This window comes from Erythranthe guttata, chromosome 12 (assembly GCF_056151865.1).
Source record: "Erythranthe guttata isolate IM_541 chromosome 12, IM_541, whole genome shotgun sequence".
Taxonomy (NCBI): domain Eukaryota; kingdom Viridiplantae; phylum Streptophyta; class Magnoliopsida; order Lamiales; family Phrymaceae; genus Erythranthe; species Erythranthe guttata.
In genome coordinates, this window is record NC_142544.1 from 11,004,405 (window position 1) to 11,028,366 (window position 23,962).

The 23,962-nt window shown below is 30.7% G+C and overlaps 1 protein-coding gene and 1 long non-coding RNA gene across 2 annotated transcripts; one reads left to right on the plus strand and one right to left on the minus strand.

The window, feature by feature from the left end:
- The first annotated feature begins 420 nt into the window (after positions 1–420).
- LOC148766441 (uncharacterized) lies at positions 421–2,370 on the plus strand. The gene is made up of 2 exons (XR_016034835.1): positions 421–1,624; positions 2,156–2,370. It is a non-coding gene; the product is annotated as an uncharacterized LOC148766441 (long non-coding RNA).
- Positions 2,371–11,131: 8,761 nt separating this feature from the next.
- LOC148766442 (uncharacterized) lies at positions 11,132–11,878 on the minus strand. Its single transcript, XM_088827288.1, has one exon. It carries the CDS (start codon positions 11,876–11,878, stop codon positions 11,132–11,134), a length of 747 nt encoding a protein of 248 aa, XP_088683414.1.
- Between the last annotated feature and the right edge of the window lie 12,084 nt (positions 11,879–23,962).

The following is a 23,962-nucleotide window of genomic DNA, read 5'->3' on the forward strand; positions in this document are numbered from 1 at the left end:
ATCATAAAGTATTTTTTTTCATTCGAACTCTATTTTATTTTGAACTCCAACTTCTTTTTTCAAAATTCTATGATATTTATTTTATTTTATTTTATTTATATTAATGTTCCAATTTATGGTAATAATTTAATTGACATTTAAGGTACAATTTAATATATTTTTGTTTAATATTTTCTCACATTCGTTAAGTATGGAACATGATTATCTGATATTTTAATATATCTATTTTTTAGGAATTTGATGATTATGCCACAACTATCATTGACTATATATTACATAAACCACGATATTTTTTTTATTGATTTGACCATAATCAATCATCAATCAATCCGTAAAAATTTATCCATTAATTACCTAATTATATTAATATCAATAAAAATATAATTGCTTAATTTATCTAAATCTAAAAATATATTCTTACATTCCATCCCAAACACTATAAATAATTCATCATTGGCATTCATTCACATCACCGGCGCACCAAACCACACTATTGTTTGCACCTTTTTTTCGTCGTTGATATTTTCGTTTGATTTTTTCAGTCTATTAAATATTTGATCTTCCTTCTAATATTATTATGTTGTTCATGTTGATATTATTTACACTATTGTTTGCACCTTTTTTTCGTCGTTGATATTTTCGTTTCATTTTTTCAGTCTATTAAATATTTGATCTTCCTTCTAATATTATTATGTTGTTCATGTTGATATTGTTTACAATGTTATTCGTTGTTATTCTATTGTTATTATGTTGTTCTTCTTGATTTGTTTTAATTCACCGTTGTTATTTTCGTTTGATCCTCTTATTCCTGTTAAATATTTGGATATTCATTATATTATTATCATATTATTCTTTTTGATAAAAATTTCAATATTATTCGTTGTTATTTATTTGTTTGTTGTACTTTTTTCCTTTATTGGTTGCTATTTTTGATTGATATTGTTATATATTATCATTTGATCTTTATGTAATATAGATATTGAAATTGTTATTTTGCTAATGCTTATTGTCATATTATTTTTTTTCAATGTTTTGATTATAATTTTTTGTTGTTTGTTCCTTTGATGTTGTAGATATATGGATATCATCAAGGTGCGTGTATGATTACAAGATTGTTTTCGATGAAGAAGAAGTTGATGATGAGGTGATTTATACCGTGTGTATGTTTTATGTATTTTAAAATTTTCTAAAATTAGGATATGCATTTTATGATATGGAATAATTCCTTACCTATTTAAGATGATTAAATTTAAGGGTTTATTAGGGAAAACGCCCTTGTTCATATTTTCTAATGAGGTAGATCTAATTTTTTTTCCCCTTTTTGAGATACACCCAATTTTGCCAACTTGGCAAAATATATTATATAATTTCCCTTTAATACCCCTGTTTTATTATTAAACGGCATTTATTTCCTTTAATACGTGATTTGAGATTTGCTGATACGTTGCCTAAAATCACGGAATAAATTTACGTGAGATCATTGGCCGTTATATCAAATCGTGTACAATATTTTTTGAAGATTCTCTTCATCGTTCCAGCGGGTTTTATCGTCTTTGAAGATTTCTGCACCGTCGTGGAAATAGGATCGATTTTTTAGCGTTTGTTGTTGGACGTTGTTAAGCGGGTATGAATGCGTTATTCGTTTTTATTTTTTGCTCAATGTCCATGATTGTCGTGTACGGTGGTTAGAAATCTTAAAGGGTTGTGTTGATACTTGATTCTATTAAGTGGAACGTTTTTTAACAAAATTATTCCGTCATATATATATATATATATATCGTTTTTTTTTGGCCGATAATGTTTGTTTGGAAGAGGATTGACAGAGTTAGAAGAGGATGGTTCACGCAGATCGGACCAGAGTTGTTTTATATGAGCTTCGTAGTTGGTTTATGCAATAATCGGAATAATTGTCCGCTGTGGTCAAGTTCATGTTTTTATCCCGATCGATAGTTGGTTTATTTGTTTATAACAGCCGATTTAAGTGTGCTGGGTAGTACATTAAAATATAGTTCGTAGTCTTTTTTAATTTAGCGTATGGATTTTGCATTTTAAGTTTATTTTTTATGATATTAATGTATTATCATTTAAATGTATTTGCAGTCTATTTAATCATTTTTTAGTATTCTGCATTTTTAATTTTGTTTCATGATTTTAGGTTTTTTCGATGGCGAATTTCGTACGGATTTTGTTGAGGTTTGGTGGGTTGGTTGCTATAAAGAGGTGTTTACGATGTAATGGCTCGGTAACTTCGGTTAAGTGTTAAACCGTTGTAATACAATAGTATACTATTATGAATACCGTATGATACTACCATTATCATTTTATTATACTATTATGAGATTATTAATGTACTAGAGTTTTTTAACTCGACATATTGGTTTGATTGTGTTATGATGTGTTTTATGTATTTTATCAAAACCCTAGATTGAAATTATGAGATTATTAATGTACTATTTTATTGGTTATGTGGAATACTTTACGTTGGTGTTGTTCTCAATGTTCTTGTCATTTCAGTGGTATATTGTTTGTAACACAATTTCATATCACTACTATAACCGTAATATACTATCATAGCAGATTAATGTACTATATTGAAATTATTAATATACTATGTGGTTGAATAATACGGGATCCATAGTCGATTAACGAGATCCATAGTCGAATTAGATCAATAAGATAGTCTATTACATGATATAAGGAAAATTACCCTAATTGATTAGTATTTCAAACAAACATATTATTCAGTTTCCATATATATTATTATTTTTTCATATATATTATTATTTACCCTAATCGTTTTCATATAATAAGGAAAATTACCCTAATTGATTAGTATTTCAAACAAACATATTATTCAGTTTCCATATATATTATTATTTTTCCAATAGTCAATTAACTAAACCCATAGTCGAATTAGATACATGGGATAGTCTATTAAAAGATATGAGATAGTGTATTAATTTTAAAATACAAATCCGCCGCCGTCACTTCTCAAATCTAGGGTTTTGATGATTCTTCGGCCCATAGTCGATTAACGAGATCCATAGTAAAATTATACCAGTGGGATAGTCTATTAAATGATATGGGATAGTATATTAATACAGATGTAATTCGACTATGCATCTCGTTAATCAACTATGGGCCGAAGAATTATCAAAACCCTAGATTTGAGTAATCCTAGATTTGAGTAACCCTAGATTGGAGCAGTGACGGCGACGGCGACCAACGACGATATCACTTCTGGTGGATGTCCTGCCCATCAATTGTTGCAATATCAATGATTTAGTGCTCGAATTCGGTATGCGATTATAACAGATCTGCATTTATACAAACGTGATAGTCGATTTAGCCAAAACATATGAACAAATCGATGGACGATAGCGATGCAGCGATCGGCGAAGACGTACCTACGGCGGCTTGCTCGGAGTCCACGAAAATCGTCGTTTCACGGCAGTGCAAATTTCTTCCCCTTTCGATCGGCCGTACCGAGAAGTGGTTCTGGGAGTTTTTGCAGTTTATTTGATAGTGGGTTTTGGGGTGATAATGTGTTAACGGGAAAATAGGAAGGGATTTGATATTATTTCAAAAGGTAAAGTAACGGGATTTGTGGGATTTGATTGAGGGTAATTATGTAATTACGAAAAGCTTGGGCTTTTATCAAAATGGCAAATTTAAATTTGGGTCTACCCCTATTATTTGAATGTTTAAGGGGGTTATATCTAATAGACCCTAAATTTAATTGATACAGTTAGTTTGAGGAAAAATATTCAATAACCATAAATATTGTTTAATATTTTAAAATAAATGTAAACCAAATCATCCGAATTTAATTGATTTATTTTATTACCTTTTTTTTTCCACCCATAATCATGTCATTTGAAGTTTGAATTCTAAAATTTTCCTAATTACTATATACTTATCAAAACTGTATAAACCATCATCTATTTATTTCACCCTACACTATTCTTCTTCACCCATTTCATTCGAGTTGTTTTTGTTTTTCGTTTTTTTTGTATTTTTTTTAATTGATTTCATGCACTTATCATATTATAATTTAATTTATATGGTTTAAATCCATTTACTATTTTTATTTAACTGAAGAACTATGCTAATATTTTTTTTATGTATTCTTTGCAAATGTTGTTTACGAATCCAACTTATGTCACATGTGCTTCATTGTTACCGTTTGTATATAATTTTTGTAATTTCATTTATTTATTTTTTATTCAGTAACATTTCGCATGAATATTTTTTTATGCAAAAGTTTGTATTTAGTTTTTAATTTAATTGACTTATATATTTATCATTATCCAAAAATCGATTATTTTTTTGTCAAACAGAAATGAGAGAAAGTAAAATTGAATCATGTTTAGTGCAAATTTGGAGTTTTATTTTATTTTCTTATAGTTTGCATATTTTATATTTATTAAAATTTTCTATTTTATGTTTCATTTTAATTTTTCTAAATAAATTACTACCTTAACACTATAATAATACAATCTTAAATAAATAAGTGTAATATTTTAATAAAGTATCACTACTTCTTGGTCATGAGGTATTTCATGAAAGATTTGAACAAATAAATATTTTTAGTAAAATATACATAGTTTTCTGCAATCCGTAATTTTTTATTCCATTTTTTTAATCCTTACAAAATTTTGTCAAATTTTGATAATATTTCAAATGTATATAATTTAATTGCATTCCAGGTTTTAAATATATTAATTTGTTAAACACTGCAAAATTAAATTTGTTTTTTTGGTTGATTTGTTATGGATAAAATCCGGACTATTAGATTATTGTTTGTTTTCAAATGTTACTTAATTCAAATTTTATATAATCATTTAATTGTATTTGTGACCTCTGAAAAAAAAAGTAGTTGTAATATGTACATTAATTGCTTAACTATTTACTGATAAGGTCAAACAATCATGGTTGACTATGAATATTGCCTCTATTTTGTTTGTTATTCAAAATTTCCAACTTAAATTTTAAATTGTCTCAACCTTCAAGTAAATATAGATAAAAACTTAATAGTAATTTTTTTGTTAAGATGACCTCAACTTATGTGTACTTTGTTTCTATATTTACAAAATGGCCTCAATTTCTATAGACAGGCAAAACCTATTGTCCATTTTAATTGTGTTTACTACCATGACATTAACGATGGTGTGTATAAGGTAACATGAATACCGAACTTCTTTAAATTGTATTTGCGTGTATATGTAAATCAAAAGTATAGTTTTTGTTGTTTTCTAAAACATAAAAAAAAATTATATAAAATATTTGCCTAAATAGTTACATAAGCATGTACATTGTGAATTGTAAAATATTAGCATCTATCTCTCATGGCATCTAAACATCCTAACAACTACTAGGATATAGTTTCATATGCTATATAATCACTCAGATTTGAGAAATTTCATTTCAATTGTAATATATACATTAGTTTTTTCAAGTTACAACTTACAATATAAATTATTGTAATAAGAATACTATATGTGTTTGATGGTGAAAATCTAAAAAGGGAATAAACTTAAAGCAAATACTTAATATAGAAAACAACTAAGCAATTGACTAATACACATAATTAATTGGAGATGACAACTAAGCAATTGAACTCAACTTAATGAATTTGAAGATACACATAAGCAATGGGTATGACAAATGTCATTCATTCATGCATGCAATCATCTTTTTATATTATATGTAGATCAATTTTGATTTGAATCAAACATTGTGTTCTTATTTGCTAACTCTTGCCATATTTGAATGGAATCAATTTCGATTTGTATATATTTGTTTCTTAAGTGTAAATAATTTATAATATATACCGAATATGTAATTAAATATGTTACTTATAGGGTATATAATATTTTCTAATAAATATCGAGTTGAAGTATTTCTAATAATATTTTCATATACATTAGCATTAGCATTAGCCTTTTATGATTAACATTAGTATTAGAAATATCATATTACTATTAGCATTAGCATATTAGTATCAACATTATCATATTAGGATTTGTATTAACATTGACATTAGGATATATTAGTATTAGCATTAGTATATTATAGTTAGAATCAACATTGCCAAATAAGGATGAACATTAAACTACCATCAGGATATTAGTATTAGTATTATGAATAATATTTGGATGATGATTAGGATCAAGATTAATGTCATAATATGTATTAGAATTACGATTAGTATTAATATTAGATTTAGTATTAGGATTATAGTTAATATTAGTACTAGGGTTAAGGTTATATTAGGATTATGATTAGGATTAACATTAGGGTTATGATTAATATTAGGATTATGATTATGACCATAATTAGGATTAAAAATAGGATCAACATTAGGATTATGATCAAGATCATGATCATGATTAAGATTAGGATTATGAATAGGAATAAGATTGTGAATATGATTTATATTAAGATTAGGATTATAATTAGCATTATATTTTAGGATTAGCACTAGCATTATCATATTATCTTTAGCATATTATGATTAGTATTAGTATGTCACTAACTTATTAGTATTACCATTAGCATATATTAGTGTTAAAATTAAGATTAAGATTATGAGTATTATTAGTATTAGTATTAGTATTAGTATTAGTATTAGTATTAATATTAGTATTAGTATTAGTATTAGTATTAGTATTAGTATTAGTATTAGTATTAGTATTAGTATTAGTATTAGTATTAGTATTAGTATTAGTATTAGTATTAGTATTAGTATTAGTATTAGTATTAGTATTAGTATTAGTATTAGTATTAGTATTAGTATTAGTATTAATATTAGTATTAGAATATGGATAATGATTAGGATACGGATTGCGATTATAATTAGTATTAGAATTAGAATTAGGATTAACATTAACATTATGATGGAGGATAATAATTAGCATTAAAATTAGGATTAATATTGTGATTAAGATTATAATTAGTATTAGCATTAGCATTAACATTAGCATTAGCATTGAGATAGTATTCAGATTGGCATTGGTATTAGTAAATTGACATTACCTTTAAGATTAGGATTATCATTAGCATTACCATATTAGGATTATTATATTAGTATTAGCATTCGTACTAGCATTAGCATTAGCATATTATGAATACCGTTAGCATTGACATATTAGGATTAGTATTAATATTGGTATTAACATTCACATTGGTATTAAAATTAGCATTAGCATCAGTATTAGCATTAGTTAACATTAGCATCAACATTAGCATTAGTATTAGCATTAGCATTTTAGAATTAGTATTAGGATTAGGATTATGATAAAGATTATGATTAGTATTAGGATTATAATTAGGTTTACGATTAGTCTTAGGATTAAGATTAGTTTAGCACTGACATTACGATTAAGATTATGATTGTAATAGCATTAGCAATAAGATTGGGATTAATGTTAATATTATGATTAGGATTAGCAGTAACATTAAAACTGCATTAGCATTAACATTAGCATATTATGATTAACAGTAGCATAGTATCAGTAAGAGTAATATTGTTATAATCAGATTATTAATAGTAATAGTAATAATAATAGTAATAGTAATGATCATAGTATCAGAATCAATATCATTATCAGCATCAACATCAGCATCAACATCAGTATCAGTATAATGTTAATATTAGTATTAGTAGTTTTTAGAGTAAAGTATTAGTGTTAATATTTGTATTTGTATTATTATTAGTATTACGATTATTTCTACTGGGAATTAGATTATGATTATGATTATGATTAATAATTATAATTAGTATTAAAATTAGAATTAACATTGACATTAGAATTACTATTAGAATTAGCATTAGCATTAGCATTAGCATTAGCATTAGCATTACGATTAGGATTTGAAGTAACAATATAATTATTCTTAGGATTAGAATTAACATAACAATTGGGACTAGAATTAGTATTAGGAATAACATTAGCATTATCATATTACCATTTCCATAAATATCAACATTAAAATTAGTATTAGCAATTTTGAGTTGCATCAGTATCAGTAGTAGCATTACCATTAGCAGCAGCTATAGAATTAGAATTACGATTAACATTAGTATATAAAGATTGGAATTAGTATACTAGGATTAGGATTAGCATTAGCATATTAGGATTAGCATTAGCATTGGCATATAAGTATTAGTTTAATACTATTATTAATATTAATATTTGTATTATCATTAGGATTAAGATTAGAATTACATTAGCATTACCGTTAGCATATTAGAATTAATATTAGTATGAATATTAGTATGCATATTAGTATGAATATTAGCATTATGATGCATATTACTATTAGCATTATGATTAGAATTATTATTGAAAATTAGCATTAACATTAGCATATTAGGAATAGTATTAAAATTAGTTTTAGCATTATAATATTTGCATTTCTATAATGATTAGAATTATGATTCGTGATATTATTAGAATTGGAATTATAAGTAGAATTAATATTAGAATTAAGATTAGCATTACCATTCGGATTAGGATAAGGATTATAATTAGGATTAAAATTATGATTTAAATTAGTATTAGGATTACAATTAGGGTAGTATTAGCATTGGTGTTAGGATTAGGATTAGTGTTAGTACTATGATTAGGATTATCATTAGAATTAATAATAGTTATAGTATTATTATGAGATTAGTCTTAATATTAGTATATTACTATTAGTATTAGTAATGGTAATGGTAATGGTAATAATGGTAATGATAATGGTAGTGGTTGATATTGGTATCAATATTGGTATTGGTATTGGTATTGGTATTGATGTTAGTATTGGTAATGGTAATAGTAATGATAATGATAATGGTAATGCTAATGATATTGGTATTGGTGATGGTAATGGTAATGGTAATAGTAACGGTAATAATAACGATAATTGTCATGGTAATGGTTATGATAATGGTAATGGTAACGATGATGGTATTGATAATGGTATTGATATTAGTATGTGTATTGGTATTGATATTAATATGTGTACTGATATTGGTATTGATATTGGTAATAGTATTGGAATTGGTAATTGTATGGATATTGGTATTGGTATTGGTATTGGTATTGATATTAATAATTGTACTGATATTGGTATTTGTATTGGTATTGGTATTGATATTGGTATGCATTGGTATTAATATATTAGTATTAGTATTAGTATTAGTATATTAGTATTAGCATATTATATATTAGTATTAATATTAGTATATTAGTATTAGCATTAACATTTGTATATTAATATTAGCATTAGCTAATTAAAATTAGCAATAATATTAGTAATAGCATTATTATATTAGGATTAGTATTATTATTAGCATTAGCATATTAGAATTAATATTATTATTAGGATTAGCATTATGATTAGAATTATATTAAGATCAACATTATGATTAGAATTATAATTAGAATTAAGATTTGCATTACCATTCGCATTAGTATATAAAGATTGGTATTAAGATTACCGTTAGAATTAGCATATTTGCATTTCTATAAGGATTAGAATTATGATTCTTATTATTATTAGGATTAAGAGTATGATTAGAATTAGTATTAAGATTAAGACTAACATTATCATTAGGATTATAATTTGGATTAGAACTATGATTGAGATTAGTATTAGAATTAAGATTAAAGTTAATACCAGGATTAGGATTAGTAATAATATTAGGATTACTAACAGTAATAGTAATAGTATTATTATCATATTAGTATTAGGATTAGCATTAGTAATGATATGTTAATGATAATGATTGGTATTACTATAGGTATTGGTATTGGTATTGATAATGATAATGACAATGGTAATAGTATTGGTATTGGTGACGGTAACTGCAATGGTAATGGTCATGGTTATGGTAATGCAAATGGTATTGGTATTGATGATGGTAATGGTAATGGTAATGGTAATGGTAATGGTAATGGTAATGGTAATGGTATGTTTGTATTGATATTGGTATTGGTACTGGTACTCATTACTTTTACACAATACGGAATATATTTATTTATTTTCTTTCACTTTTCTACTACTTTGTATTGCATATCATTGATCTTGCTAACTTTTCTTAAAATCAAATATTTATTTTTACGATGAATACCCTGTGCAACGCACGGGTGAAGTACTAGTTTAATACATAATAAGAAAATATAGTATACTAACATAGTAAAATTGATAATGTAATATTATTCATATTTTATATAACATTAGTTTTTTTAAATCTGACATATTAAGATTTATAATCCAAATATATATATATATATATATATATATATATATATATATATATATATATATATATATATATATATATATATATATATATATATATATATATATATATATATATATATATATATATATATATATATATATATATATATATATATATATATTAATAACGAATCGAATTTCTATCTTTATCTCTTAAGATTTTATTTGAGATATATTGATGAAAAAATAGGAGATTGATAATTATTGAAAATTATAATTAAAAAATTAGTAGACAAAAAATATTAAAAATAAATAATTACAAAAGTACCATTAGATAAGATTCTTCAGGATTTAGTTTCAATTTTGATAATTGTTAAAAATTATAATTAGAAATTAGTAGAGAAAAAAATATTAAAAAATATTTTATTACAAAAATACCATTAGGATTTTTTAGGATTGTCCAGCGTTTCTTTATTTTATATATAAGATACATTCCATTAGCATGTAATATAAACAAGGTAAACTTAATATTTATGGTAAAATTACTCTTAACCATTTAAATTCAACTCCAGTTGTAATCATAATTGAACTTCAATTTCACTAATTTTAACGATCACAAAAATTCGATTTTGAAATTTTTTTTCAAACTTTCTTTTTATTGAATATTTTTTTTCTGCTGCCGGTCTCCGGCGTTGACTTGTTCTTTATTTTTTTGTACTTTTTTTTTACACCGCCGCTGGCCGGCAGTCAATGCCGGTCTCCGGCTTTTCTTTTTCTTGAATTTATTTCTTCTCGCCGCCGCTGATCTTTGACACTATGGTTGACAGTAATTTTACTGCAAGCACAACAATATTACTAAATTACTTTTTTTTTTTTTTGATAACCAGCAAGAATTTTATTCAATCGAAACCAAATCCGGAGGAAGAGATGGACCCTCCATGTTAACAATAACTGGGTAGCTCGCAAGAGCATGAGCTAACTTATTACACGAACGCTTCACAAAAGAAAACATACAACTATGAAACGACAGCATACACGATCTAATATCTTCTACGAATGCACCAAACGAGGTGAAAAGAGGATCCTCCTTTTGGACTACCGTAATAACTTGGAGCGAATCTCCTTCGATGATAATGGATGGCCATCCTTTCGCCGAGGCTTTGAGAATTGCTTTAAGCACTGCGTGTGCTTCGCCGTCCACCGGCCTTACTTTTCCGTGAATTGTTTCCACGCTCCACCAGAGAATGGAGCCCGTACAGTCCCTCGCGACCAAAGATACCCTATAGAAATCCTTATCCCGCGGAAGCGCTGCATCACAATTGATCTTCACAACGCCGTTTGGGGGAGGGGTCCAGACCACCGGAGAAGGTTGCTGATAAAGTTCGAGTGGTGTGCATTGTGCCGATCGGAAAACAGCAAGGTAAGTGTCGCACCATTTGACCACCTCTTGGGCGTCGATTCGCTCTTCCCCATGAACGTCCTTGTTCCTATTCTCCCACGCCTTCCAGCAAACCACCATGGCAAGAGTCAGTGTCTCCAAAGTAAGCTTCTTTCGCACAAAATCCAACCAATAGCTAAACGATGGGAGCTCCTCGCCGATGGTTTCCTGCTCAAAAGGTGCTCCATGCCAGACTTGCTCCATTCCCCTACATTTGCAGAGAACATGCATGATCGTTTCAGGTTGTTTTCCACAAAATTGACAAAAGGGATTAGTTGAAATATGTCGTCTGGTGAGCGTAGTTTGGGTAGGCAGAATATCCATAGTAGCCCGCCAAAGAAATATTTTGATCTTGGGAGGAATTTGTAGTTTCCAAATCAATTTCCAAAGATGAGAGGAGGAACTACAGCTTGATGTGTTCCCTTGGCCGTTATTTCCTCTCGGAAATGGGCAGTGAGCTAGGATATTGTAATAACAGGTTTTTACCGAAAATTGTCCGGATTGTGAATAGTGCCAAACCACCCTATCATTAGCATGCAAACTGCCAATTGGAACACCTAAGATCCTTTGGCGGTCAATTGGCCAAAAAAATTCGTTAATAAACTCAATATTCCACGAGCGAGACTCATTGTCAATAATGTCCGAAACTCTATTCGGAAAGGAAGAGTGCATTGGCCTCCGGGTGAGGATGTGGTAGTTCCCATCATCCAAGAGCCACGGGTCTCCCCAAATTGAGGTGTCCAGCCCATTGCCAATTCGGACTCTAAGTCCCTGCCTCACGTGATGGCGGGCTTGTAGAAGACTTCTCCACGTTGCCGGGGGTCGAGCGCCAATGGAAGCCGTCCACAAATCACCAGATGGGAAGTACCTGGCTCGGAGGATCTGTGAAAGAAGAAGACCCGGATTCGTAAGGACTCGCCAGACTTGTTTCGCGAGCATTGCAAGGTTAAAACTGCGCAAATCCCGAAACCCCATACCTCCTTTGTCTTTAGGTTTACACAGGTTACGCCAAGATACCCAAGCCATCGCTCGGGACTTCCCCTTGCCCCACCAAAATCTTTGAATGGCCGCTTCGATGTCGCGGACTAGGCTAACTGGTAAGCTAAAACAGCTCACAGTGTACGTTGGAATCGATTGCAGGACCGCTTTGATTAATACTTCCTTTCCCGCCTTCGAAAGTTGTTTCTCTCCCCACCCATCGATTCGAGCCGACACCCTATCCCTCAAACAGCTGAAGATTTCCTTCCGAGATTTCCCTAATGATGTCGGCATTCCAAGGTATTTATCGTGCCTGTCCACGATCTGGAATCCCAAAATCTCCTGGATGTCTGACCTGATCTCCAATGGTGTCGTTGGGCAGAATGTTACTAAATTACTTTCCACCACAGTAATATTACTAAATTACCGTCAACCACAATAATATTACTACATTACTATCAACCACAATAATATTATTGTCAACTACATCATTATTATGTTTTTTGGATTTTTTATTTTGTTTGCTTTGTTGATTGTTCAACTTAATAATATTATTGTCTAGTATGCTAATATTATTGTGGTTGACAGTCATATTATTGTCAACCTCACTAATATTACTGTGGTTGACAGTAATAGTACTCTCAACCATAACAATTTAATTTCTTTAGTTTTTTTATTTTGTTTGTCTTTGTTGACCGGTCAACATAATAATATTATTGTATTATATATTAAATTTATAATGTAAGGTAGTGATTTTGTTGTGTTAATATTAATGTGCCAGATAGTAATATAACAATATTAATATCTATATTATTGTGTTAAAAAGTAATATAGTTAATTTTACTGTCAACCATATAATATTACTGTTTTTACCGGTGCCAAAAAATATTTTGAGAAAAAAATCTCAGCGCCGCCGGAGCCCAGCAGTCAACTGCGGCGACGGTAAAAATATAGTCAAAATTGTGTCAGGGTTCAAAATTGAATAACCGGTAAAATTGGGATCAAATTAGGATTAACTGGATGAAATTGAAGTATATTAAAATGTGATGGGAGTCTTTTAGACCTTTACACACATTTAGTTTGTCTCGATTTTTTTGTAAAAGAGATTATGGGTGAACTTGGATTGTAATAAGTTTCCCACCATGGACTTATTTGTAATTGGCCGTTTATTAGTATAAAACAGTTACAATAAGATGCTATAGCGTCGTAATCTCCACAATATTTAAACAACTATCCAAGAAAATATCACCCAACACAATTTATTTGACTTATATTCCTTCTTTGTGATAGATTTGTTTCATTGCAATTGTTTTTAAGTTGTGTCACTATATCAGTTTTCGTGAGTGTTGCTTATAGTGTTTAAAGAAAAAATAAAATGAAATTGAATAAGTTGCAACTTTAAAGTGGTTCAAAACTTGGGATACCATCATATCCTACATCTACGAGAATTTGCAAAGAAAAATTTCATTATTTCAATATTAGGACTTAATAATAAATTAAAGATTTCATCTTTAACTTATGACTGTTGATTTGCCAGACTCCGTGACTTCTAAACTGTCAGTCTCCTCCACTTTGCACCATTGAATCCCCTTTAATGATGTTGAATATCTCCAGTCCGCGGATCGACCTCCTTTGAAGTTCTTCTATATCATTCTCATGAAAAATCGATCTTTTTTTTTTGGGAATTGAAAAAGAAAAACTGGGATGAATTGTCTTTCACAATGGAACAATAAATGAGAGCAAAAATGGTTTCTCTTAAAGAAAATTAAGAACCTATATGCGCTTAATTATATGATTTAATCCATGATTTCTATGTTTATATGATTATTAACTCACTACAAAAAAACATGGCTTCACCGACGGAAAGTTACGTCGCCAAATCAATAAAACCAGTCGCTAAATAACAATACCGACGGGTTCACCGATGAAACTGACCGGTCGGTATAAACCCCAAAGCTAAATATTACAGATCAACATGTCCGGCCGTCGGAAAATTATCGATAAAAATGGGGTTGGCAATCAAATCACATTCCGTCGCACAAATGATCTTCAAAAAAATAAGTGTTCGTTGGTAAGATTCAAGTCAACGACGTACATTTCCTTCGGTGATTGATTGGTAAATGTTACAAACTAATTGTTTTAAGTTAGTAAAATACCAACGCATGTTTGTCGGAAAGATTTAAGTACCGACTAATTGGTTTCAGTCTGTAATATAACAACAAATTGTTAGTCAGTGATGTCCGTCGCTACATATTACCGACGAATAATATTGTCCGCATCAATCATCGGTATACCATCGAAATTTCGGTCAGTTATTTACCAACTATTATTTTCAACGATAATTTTGTCGGCGAGTAATTTAGCGTCATGAATCGGTCACTAAATTACAATTTCAATCATTCAAACCTACCAAGTACTTTACCGTGCTAATGAGTTACTATAAAAAATAGTAGGGTAAATGGCAAATAGGCCCATGACAAGGACACTTAATTAAAGAGGGACATCCAACTTTTTTATCTTTCAAATAAATCCAGCACATTCAAACTTATTTACAAATAAGGAAAATCCCTTTATATATACCAAAATTACCCCCAATTCATTGAAACTCAATTCAACTCAAATTTCATGATTTACACCTGAATTTAGCTCAATTTCATCAATTAAACAATTTTAACCTTAATTTCAATTTTGACCCCAATTTTGACCCACCACCACCGGAGATCGCAGGAGACCGCCTTTGACCGGCGTTGACTTTTTTTTTTTTTTGAAAAAACTTTTTTTCCCCAGAATTTTTTTCTGGCCGGTCAACTGCCGTTGACCGCGGTCTCCGGCGTTGACTTTTTTTTTTTATAATTTTTTTTTGTTAAAAAAATATTTTAATTAATATTACTGTCATGGCTGCTAAATTACTGTCTCCGGCAGTTATTTAACTGTCGGAGACAGTAATTTAACTGTAAATTGACTTTTTTTTTTTTTTCTTCAAAAATATTTTAATTTATATTATTGTCTTTGCTACTAAATTACTGTCTCCAGCAGTTATTTAACTGTCAGAGACAGTAATTTAACTGTAAATTGACTTTTTTTTAAATATTTTAATTAATATTACGGTATTGTTGCTAAATTACTGTCTCCAGCAGTTATTTAACTGTCGGAGACAGTAATTTAACTGTTAATTGACTTTTTTTATTCTTAAAAAAATATTTTTAATTAATATTACTGTATTCGGTGCTAAATTACTGTCTCCAACAGTTATTTAACTGTCGGAGACAGTAATTTAACTGTTAATTGACTTTTTTTTTTCTTAAAAAAAATTATTTTAATTAATAACACTGCCTTGGCTGCTAAATTACTGTCTCCAACAGTAATTTAACTGTCTTAGGCAATAATATTAATAATATTATTGTTCGGGAAAATAATATTCATAATATTACTGTCCCAAACAGTAATATTACTGTCTGAGACAGTAATTTAGTAGTCAAGATAGTAATATTAATTAAAATATTTTTTTTCTAAGAAAAAAAAATTAAAAAAAAAAAAGAAAGTCAACGCCGGAGACCGGCGGTCAACGGTGGTTGACCGGTCGGAAAAAAATTTCAGGAAAAAAAAAAGTTTTCAAAAAGAAGAAGAACAAGAACAAGAAGAACTTGGATGAAGAAGAGCTTAGCTCTTTCGAAAAAAAAAAAAAAAAAAGAGGAAGAATGGCTTACTTAGCCTTGGCCGAAAATTTTCCTCCTATTGAAATAGAAAGATACCTTAAACTTATAGATAGTGAGATTGGAATTTGAGAGTGTATTTTGATCTTGGACATTGGATGTATTTATAGAGTTTTTGGAGAGTTCAACAGTGGAGAAGAAAGGGAAATACATCTTTTTGTGGGGGTGATTTTGCAATTTTTCGAAAGAGATGTGGTGGTGGTTCTTGGGTAGTTCAAGCTTGTGAAGGTAGTGGCTATGGTGGTGGTTTTGTGGCTGCCGAAAAATGAAGAAGAGAGGAAGAAGAAGAGTGACCTTTGGTCTTGCTTAAAGTGGAGTGAGGGAGTGAAAAAACATGTCTAGCTAGTGAGTAGGAGTAGACACGGCCACGGGCCGGTTTTGGGCCCGGAACCGGCCCGAACCGGCCCGTTGACGGCCCAAACCGGCCCGTTGACCGTGTGAACCGGCCCGGAACCGTGAACCGGCCCGTCCTACCCGGGACGGGCCCGGTTCTTAGATTTGGTGAACCGTGAACCGCCGGGCCGGCCCGGCGGTTCACCCGAATTTAAAAAAAAAAAAAAAAAAAAAATCAAAAAAATTCAAAAAAAAGTGAATAACGGCCGGTTCACCCGGTGAACCGGCCCGGGTGAACCGGCCGTTATTTACTTTTTTTTGAATTTTTTTGAATTTTTTTTCCTCCCCAATTTTTCCTATAAATACCCTCACACCCCAATTTTGTTTTTTTTTGAATTTTTTTTGCCCCCAAACCCCCAATTTTTCCTATAAATACCCTCACACCCCAATTTTTCCTATAATTTACTTATTCATCAAATATTTCAAACTTGTGCTTCTAAATTGACTTTTCATTTATTTCCTTTTCATTTATCTATTTAAAAGTATTTCTTTTAATTTACTTATTCATTAAATATTTCAAAAAAAAAAACAAAAAAAACAAAAAAAAAAAAATTCAAAATTTCCGGGCCGACCCGGAACCGGCCCGGATAGGCCCGTGAACCGGCCCGAACCGGCGGGCCGACCCGGCCCGGTGAACCGTGCACGCCACGGGCCGGTTCCGGTTCCGGAAAATGTGAACCGTGAACCGGTCCGAACTGGCCCGGAACCGGCCCGAACCGGCCCGTGGCCGTGTCTAAATAGGAGGACTAGGCTTTAGGTGTTTCGTTCAATGCTCAAACTACAACCATTCTAATGTGTGTCTATTCCTAATTATCATGCAATTTTTAAATCATGTGTGTGTGTGTATTGATGTTCGAAAATTGAAGAAAATGATGGGAGGATTTTCTAATTTTCTCCACTAATTAAAACTAAAATTCGTGAGAAAATTTATTTTTTTTCTAAAATTTTGTGCATGCATAAATATGATAAGATGCTCACTTAAATTCATATGCAAAAATAAATTCTTCGTTCATGAAAAATATTTTATTTCGACATAATATCTCAAAATATTTCCTAAGCACGTAATTCATATAATCACATAATTCACATAATCACATAATTCACACAATCATATATTTCACATAATCTTATAATTCACATGATCATATATTTCATATAATCACCTAATTTTTACGTAGTTACTAATCATGCAAGAATTATTCTAAATTCTAATTTCATAATTTGCACATAAAGGTGGTAAAATAAAATAATAATATTTTACCAAAAATGCGGGGTGTTACATCATCATTATTATTATTATTATTATTATTATTATTATTATTATTATTATTATTATTATTATTATTATTATTATTATTATTATTATTATTATTATTATTATTATTATTATTATTATTATTATTATTATTATTATTATTATTATTATTATTATTATTATTATTATTATTATTATTATTATTATTATTATTATTATTATTATTATTATTATTATTATTATTATTATTATTATTATTATTATTATTATTATTATTATTATTATTATTATTATTATTATTATTATTATTATTATTATTATTATTATTATTATTATTATTATTATTATTATTATTATTATTATTATTATTATTATTATTATTATTATTATTATTATTATTATTATTATTATTATTATTATTATTATTATTATTATTATTATTATTATTATTATCCGAGCACAAATCTCGAATCCTAGAACAAAAGAAATATCCCTAGAGAGAGAGTGACGAAATCAAAGAATGCCACCACTTCCTCTGGCAGCAGCAACGTCAGGGGCCGGGAATGGGCATGGGCAGAGGCAATAGCATGAGCAGTGGCATCGGCATGAAGGGGCAGGGATCGCAACATTGGCATGGGCAGGGGTCGCGACCGCCATCACCCCTCTCGTGCCGATCACCACCACTTCCAGAAAATTAAGTTTGATTCGGGGAGCTTGACATGATAAATTCATGGAAGCTATCGCCAGTGGCAAGGAGTCTCCAGTCGATGAGGATAAGAAATTGGTGGCACTGTGAGGTCCAACACGTGGTAACGCTAATGTTTTATAACAGAAGGACATCCCCGTAGACAACATGGATAAATTTAAGGCCATAATCCTGATGAAGAATCGCTACGGGTTTGATGGAAGTGTTTATGTGCATTCAACTTGTCTTTCGCACACGGATTTAGATGAGATGGAGTACACACGGCCATGGGCCGGTTTTCGGTCCGGAACCGGCCGAACCGGGCCCGTTGACAAGTAAACCGGTATCGGAACCGTGAACCGGCCCGTGTCCCTCGGGACGGGCGCGATTCTGGAATTATGTGAACTGTGAACCGCCGGCCCGGCCCGGCTTGGCAATTCACCCGAATTTAAAAAAAAAATGAATTAAAAAAAGAAAAAAACTGAAAAAAAGCTTAACTGGCACGGCAAACTGGTCGTTATTTGCTCTTATTTGAATTCCCCCCCCCCCCTCTCATTTTTTTCCTATAAAATTAAGTTCAAGTCCTATATATATATATATATATATATATATATATATATATATATATATATATATATATATATATATATATATATATATATATATATATATATATTAAAAGAATTACATATTTCCGGGTCGGTCCGTAACCGGAATGAACCGGCGGGACCGGCCCGGTTCTTGAGAAAGTGAACCGTGAACCGGAGTAAACCAGCTCGGAAACGGCCCGAACCGGCCCATGGCCATGATTGATGGAGGTGTTGACATTCCGAAAGGATTTGAATGTCATATTTTACTAGAACAGGTATTTTGGTTTATGAGTAGGAGTAAGTTTGTTGGTTTATGAGTTTGAAAATTTTGGTACGTTGGATGTTTTGTAATCACACAGATGAATATATAACTAGTTTCTTCAGTTTGAAAAAAAAATATTATTAAATATCAACATTATTATTATTATTATTATTATTATTATTATTATTATTATTATTATTATTATTATTATTATTATTATTATTATTATTATTATTATTATTATTATTATTATTATTATTATTATTATTATTATTATTATGATGATGATGATGATGATGATGATGATGATCATCTCATCATCATTATTATTATTGTTATATTACTATTGTTATTATTGTTATTATTTTTCTTATTATTATTATTCTTGTATTATCGTTAGTATTATTATTATTATTATTATTATTATTATTATTATTATTATTATTATTATTATTATTATTATTATTATTATTATTATTATTATTATTATTATTATTATTATTATTATTATTATTATTATTATTATTATTATTATTATTATTATTATTATTATTATTATATCCACGCGCCATAAAAGTATTAAAGTGTGATTTAGGACGTAAAAGCACATGTCACTCTCCATGGAAGTCCTTTCAGAGGTTTCCCCCGCAGTTGCGTGAGTTTTGTAAACACAATTCTTAGCTACATTCTAAAAGCAAAATCTGAAATATTACCGGTTCCTTTATATGAAGAAAAGATTCAAAAACTTGCCACTTGTTGCACAACTATGACATTAACGAACAAAGGCTTATTGTTAGGATCAAAGCCTCACAATCGTCCACTTTTTGTCCCAGAGTTCTCTCGTGAGAAAAAGATCCGCCGCATACTCATAGTTAGAGGGTCAACGGTTAACATTATGCCAGAGTCTATCTTGAAACAGGTGGGAATACCAGTTGAAGATTTGACTCACAATCGTTTGACTATTCAAGGTCGTAACCAAGAAGGTCAACGGGCAATTGGAATGGATCGATTAGATCTCACAATTGGAGAAGTAATTGTTAGTACTCATGTGATTGATGCGAGAACTTGTTACCACTTACTCTTCAGAAGGCCATAGCTTCACGAAAATGGAGTGGTTCCATCCACCTTCCATCAGTGCTTCAAATATTGGAGTAATGGAGGGATAATGAAAGCCAATGCTAATACAAAGTCGTTCCATCCACCCTCCATCAGTACTTTAATTATTTAAGCAATGGAAAAATAATGAAAGGCAATGCTAATAAATAACAATTTACTGAGGGATAATCACATTTGTTGATGCCAAACTTTATGTGGATAGGAACTCAATGCAAGAGAATTTGATTTTAAAGGACATAACATGTCCTGTTACTGCCAAAAAATATGCACTATTAAAGATAGTTGCACGAAGTTCGGTAAGTTAACTATTACGTTTGAAACCTCAACATTCACAATCAATAAGCCAGTGGAGAAATATGAATCGTCAATATTTGGATATGTTCCTCGATCATGCCAAAAAGAGATAAGTTTTGTTCAATGAATGCATTACATTGCTAGATGGTGTACGTAAATAACCAAAGAAAGTGGAACCAAGTATCAAGTCATCAATAAAGAGTTAATTGTGCCATCATTGGCTTGAGTTCGTTGGCCCATAAGAAAGATCATTTCACGCACGTTCAAATTCATAGATTTCTAAGAGATTTAAGTCCGAAATCATATAGTCTCCTAGACGACAAGTCTGGATACAAATGACATTTACAAAACAAGGTTTCCACGTTGACCAATCCAAAATTGGTTTGGGATTTACTCCCATCAAACTAGTTAGAATACGAGTGTCGAGGAAATAAGAGTGCGTCAACGTCCAATATTTAATAATTGCAGCCTCGATAAACCAGCATAGGGGTTTTTAAGAATAGAAGCAAAATGTTGCCAAACAACTTGGACTAATTTCCGATTGAAACAATACATGTGATAAGTGTTTGTTTTGCATATTTTTTACTTGTCCAATCCTCGAGTTTTGATCTTCGTTGTCTGATTTTTCTGCTTTGTTTGAACTAACATTTAAAAGCGAAAATAATGATTAGTTTAATACATTACAATAAAATTTACAATAAAATTTATTGGTGATATCGGTAACAACATCAATATTTATACAAAAATTTAATAATACAAACTTAGCCTGAAAAATAAAATATAAACTTAAGTTTCATAATGTTGAATTGATCTTTGAATAAATGAAGCAAAGAAAAACTACGGAAGATGGGCTGAAAAAAATGAGATAATTATTTTTACAAATATGCCATTAAGGTTTCTTAGGTTTTCTAGTGTTTCTTTATTTTATACATAAGATATATTATATTCCTTATTTATTTCAGGTTTAGGTAAGTATATGCTATTTCTGCCTGTTCAAAATGAATTTGGAAGTGAACTCGAGAATCAAGCCAAACATGTTTAAAGGTGCATTCTAGCGGACTATGGCAGTGTTCGGTATGTCAAGCATAACTCCCCCATAAGACCTCCGATTGCGTTGTTTCACGTGGAGTTATACGTCCGATCCCAGTAGGGATCTGATAATTTTTTGTAATAACTATAAGAAGATTTAATTTAAGATTAGAAGTAGAATAGCTTGGGGAGAAAGATAAGAATGGAAATAGAGAGTTTAGAAAATAACTTCTCGTGATTTTATCATTCCAAATAACGTTTAAATTTAGAAAATACTGCCTAGAGTGTCGTACTAACGTAGTACAAACATTCTAACAAACCCATTAGAAAAATGACAAGTGTAATATTCCTGCAAAGGCAATCTTCCTCAAAATCAGCTTCCTCACGCACTGGGAAGGCATCCCTCACGCGCTTCCTCTTCAGCATCTTCCCAACATGCACTCGCTATTCCCAAAATGTTGTCGTTCCATCAATTTCACTAATTCCCCAATTCTCCTCAGTTCCTTCCATCTTCAACATTCGATTTTTATGAGTCAGAGCCTTGCGAAATCCCTTTCTTCCCTAGGTCATGACATACCCCCTGACGGACTAAATTCTTGTCCCCAAGGACCGAAAGGGAGGACTTGACCAATAACTCCTGCAAATCCTCCCTAAGTAGCCATATTAGGATCAGACTCAACCCACTGAACTAGTACTTGCAGTGAGTCTCCTTTAGAGGTGGAAGTGGAACGCTGATCCAAGATCTTCAATGGAGCGGCTTGTAGAGTACCCTCGTCCTAAATGGCAAGATTGTACTGGGTAAGTATTTAGGGCTAATTTTCATTTTCAGTAGTGATACATGAAAAAATCATGTACTTTAGAACAAAGTGGTAGATGTAACTTGTAGGCACTGAGTCCAATCTTTCCAATGACTTTACAAGGTCCATAGTAGCGATTAGATAGCTTGAGATTCCTCCTTAACGAACTGAATTTTGTCTGAAAGGGGGCTGCAGTTTTAGATAAACTTTCTACCAACATTGAATTCCCTCAATGTTCTATGTTGGTCCGTCAAAAAAATTCATGCAATGCTGAGCTTTTTCGAAGTTTTCCTGAATTAATTTCAAATCCAAGGATCTATCCTTGAAGAGACCTTCTACATCAGCACAGGATGAATCTAAATAGGTTCCTAGTCTAAGATGGGGAGATTGGTAGTTGGTACCCATACAAAGGGTGTTGGCTAGTAAAATACCTCAAATAGGTTTCTAGACACTGGTTCACCCTCTCAGTTTGCCCGTCACTTTAGGGTGGTATGCAGTAGACATATCTAATCTAGTGCCCAGTAATCTAAACAAATCAGCCCAGGATTGACTTGTAAAAATTTTATATCCGTATCAGTTACTATGCTAACTGGTTGGCCATGTAACTTAAGAACATTACCCAAGAATAATTTGGAAATAGTTTTAGCATAATAGGGATGAGACAGAGGTATAAAATGCTCAAATTTGGTAAATATATCCACGACTACCAATATAGCATTCTTACCTTCGGGTTTAGGAATCCCTTCTACAAAGTCCATGGATATACGTATCCAAGCTTCTTGGGGTATCTCCAATGGTTGTAAGGCCATCTCCTGTCAAGAGAGGAAGGGTTGGGGTGGGACCCGGCTGGTGTGTTTAGTAGAGAGGGGATAGGGCTGGAGTGGGGTGGGGGCTGGGGCGGCTGAGGGGTGAAATGAGCCCACGTATAAGCCATGGGCTCTCACGCGCCCCCTCCCTTCGTGACTTTCACGTTTTTTTTTTCTTCTTTTTCCACGTTAGGGCATTCCCTTTTTTTTCTTTTGTTTCTTTCTTTCGTTTCTTTATTTATTTTTCCTTTCTTATTTTTTTTAATTTGTTTATTTTTATTTATTTTACTTTTCTCTTTTGTTTTCTCTTTATTCTTTGTCTTTTCTTTATATATTTTCGTTTTCTTTATTGGTTTTTTTTATTTTTATT

Coding starts and splice junctions, on each gene's coding strand:
- LOC148766442 (XM_088827288.1), bottom strand. CDS start 11,878: ATGGAGCAAGTCTGGCATGGAGCACCTTTTGAGCAGGAAACCATCGGC.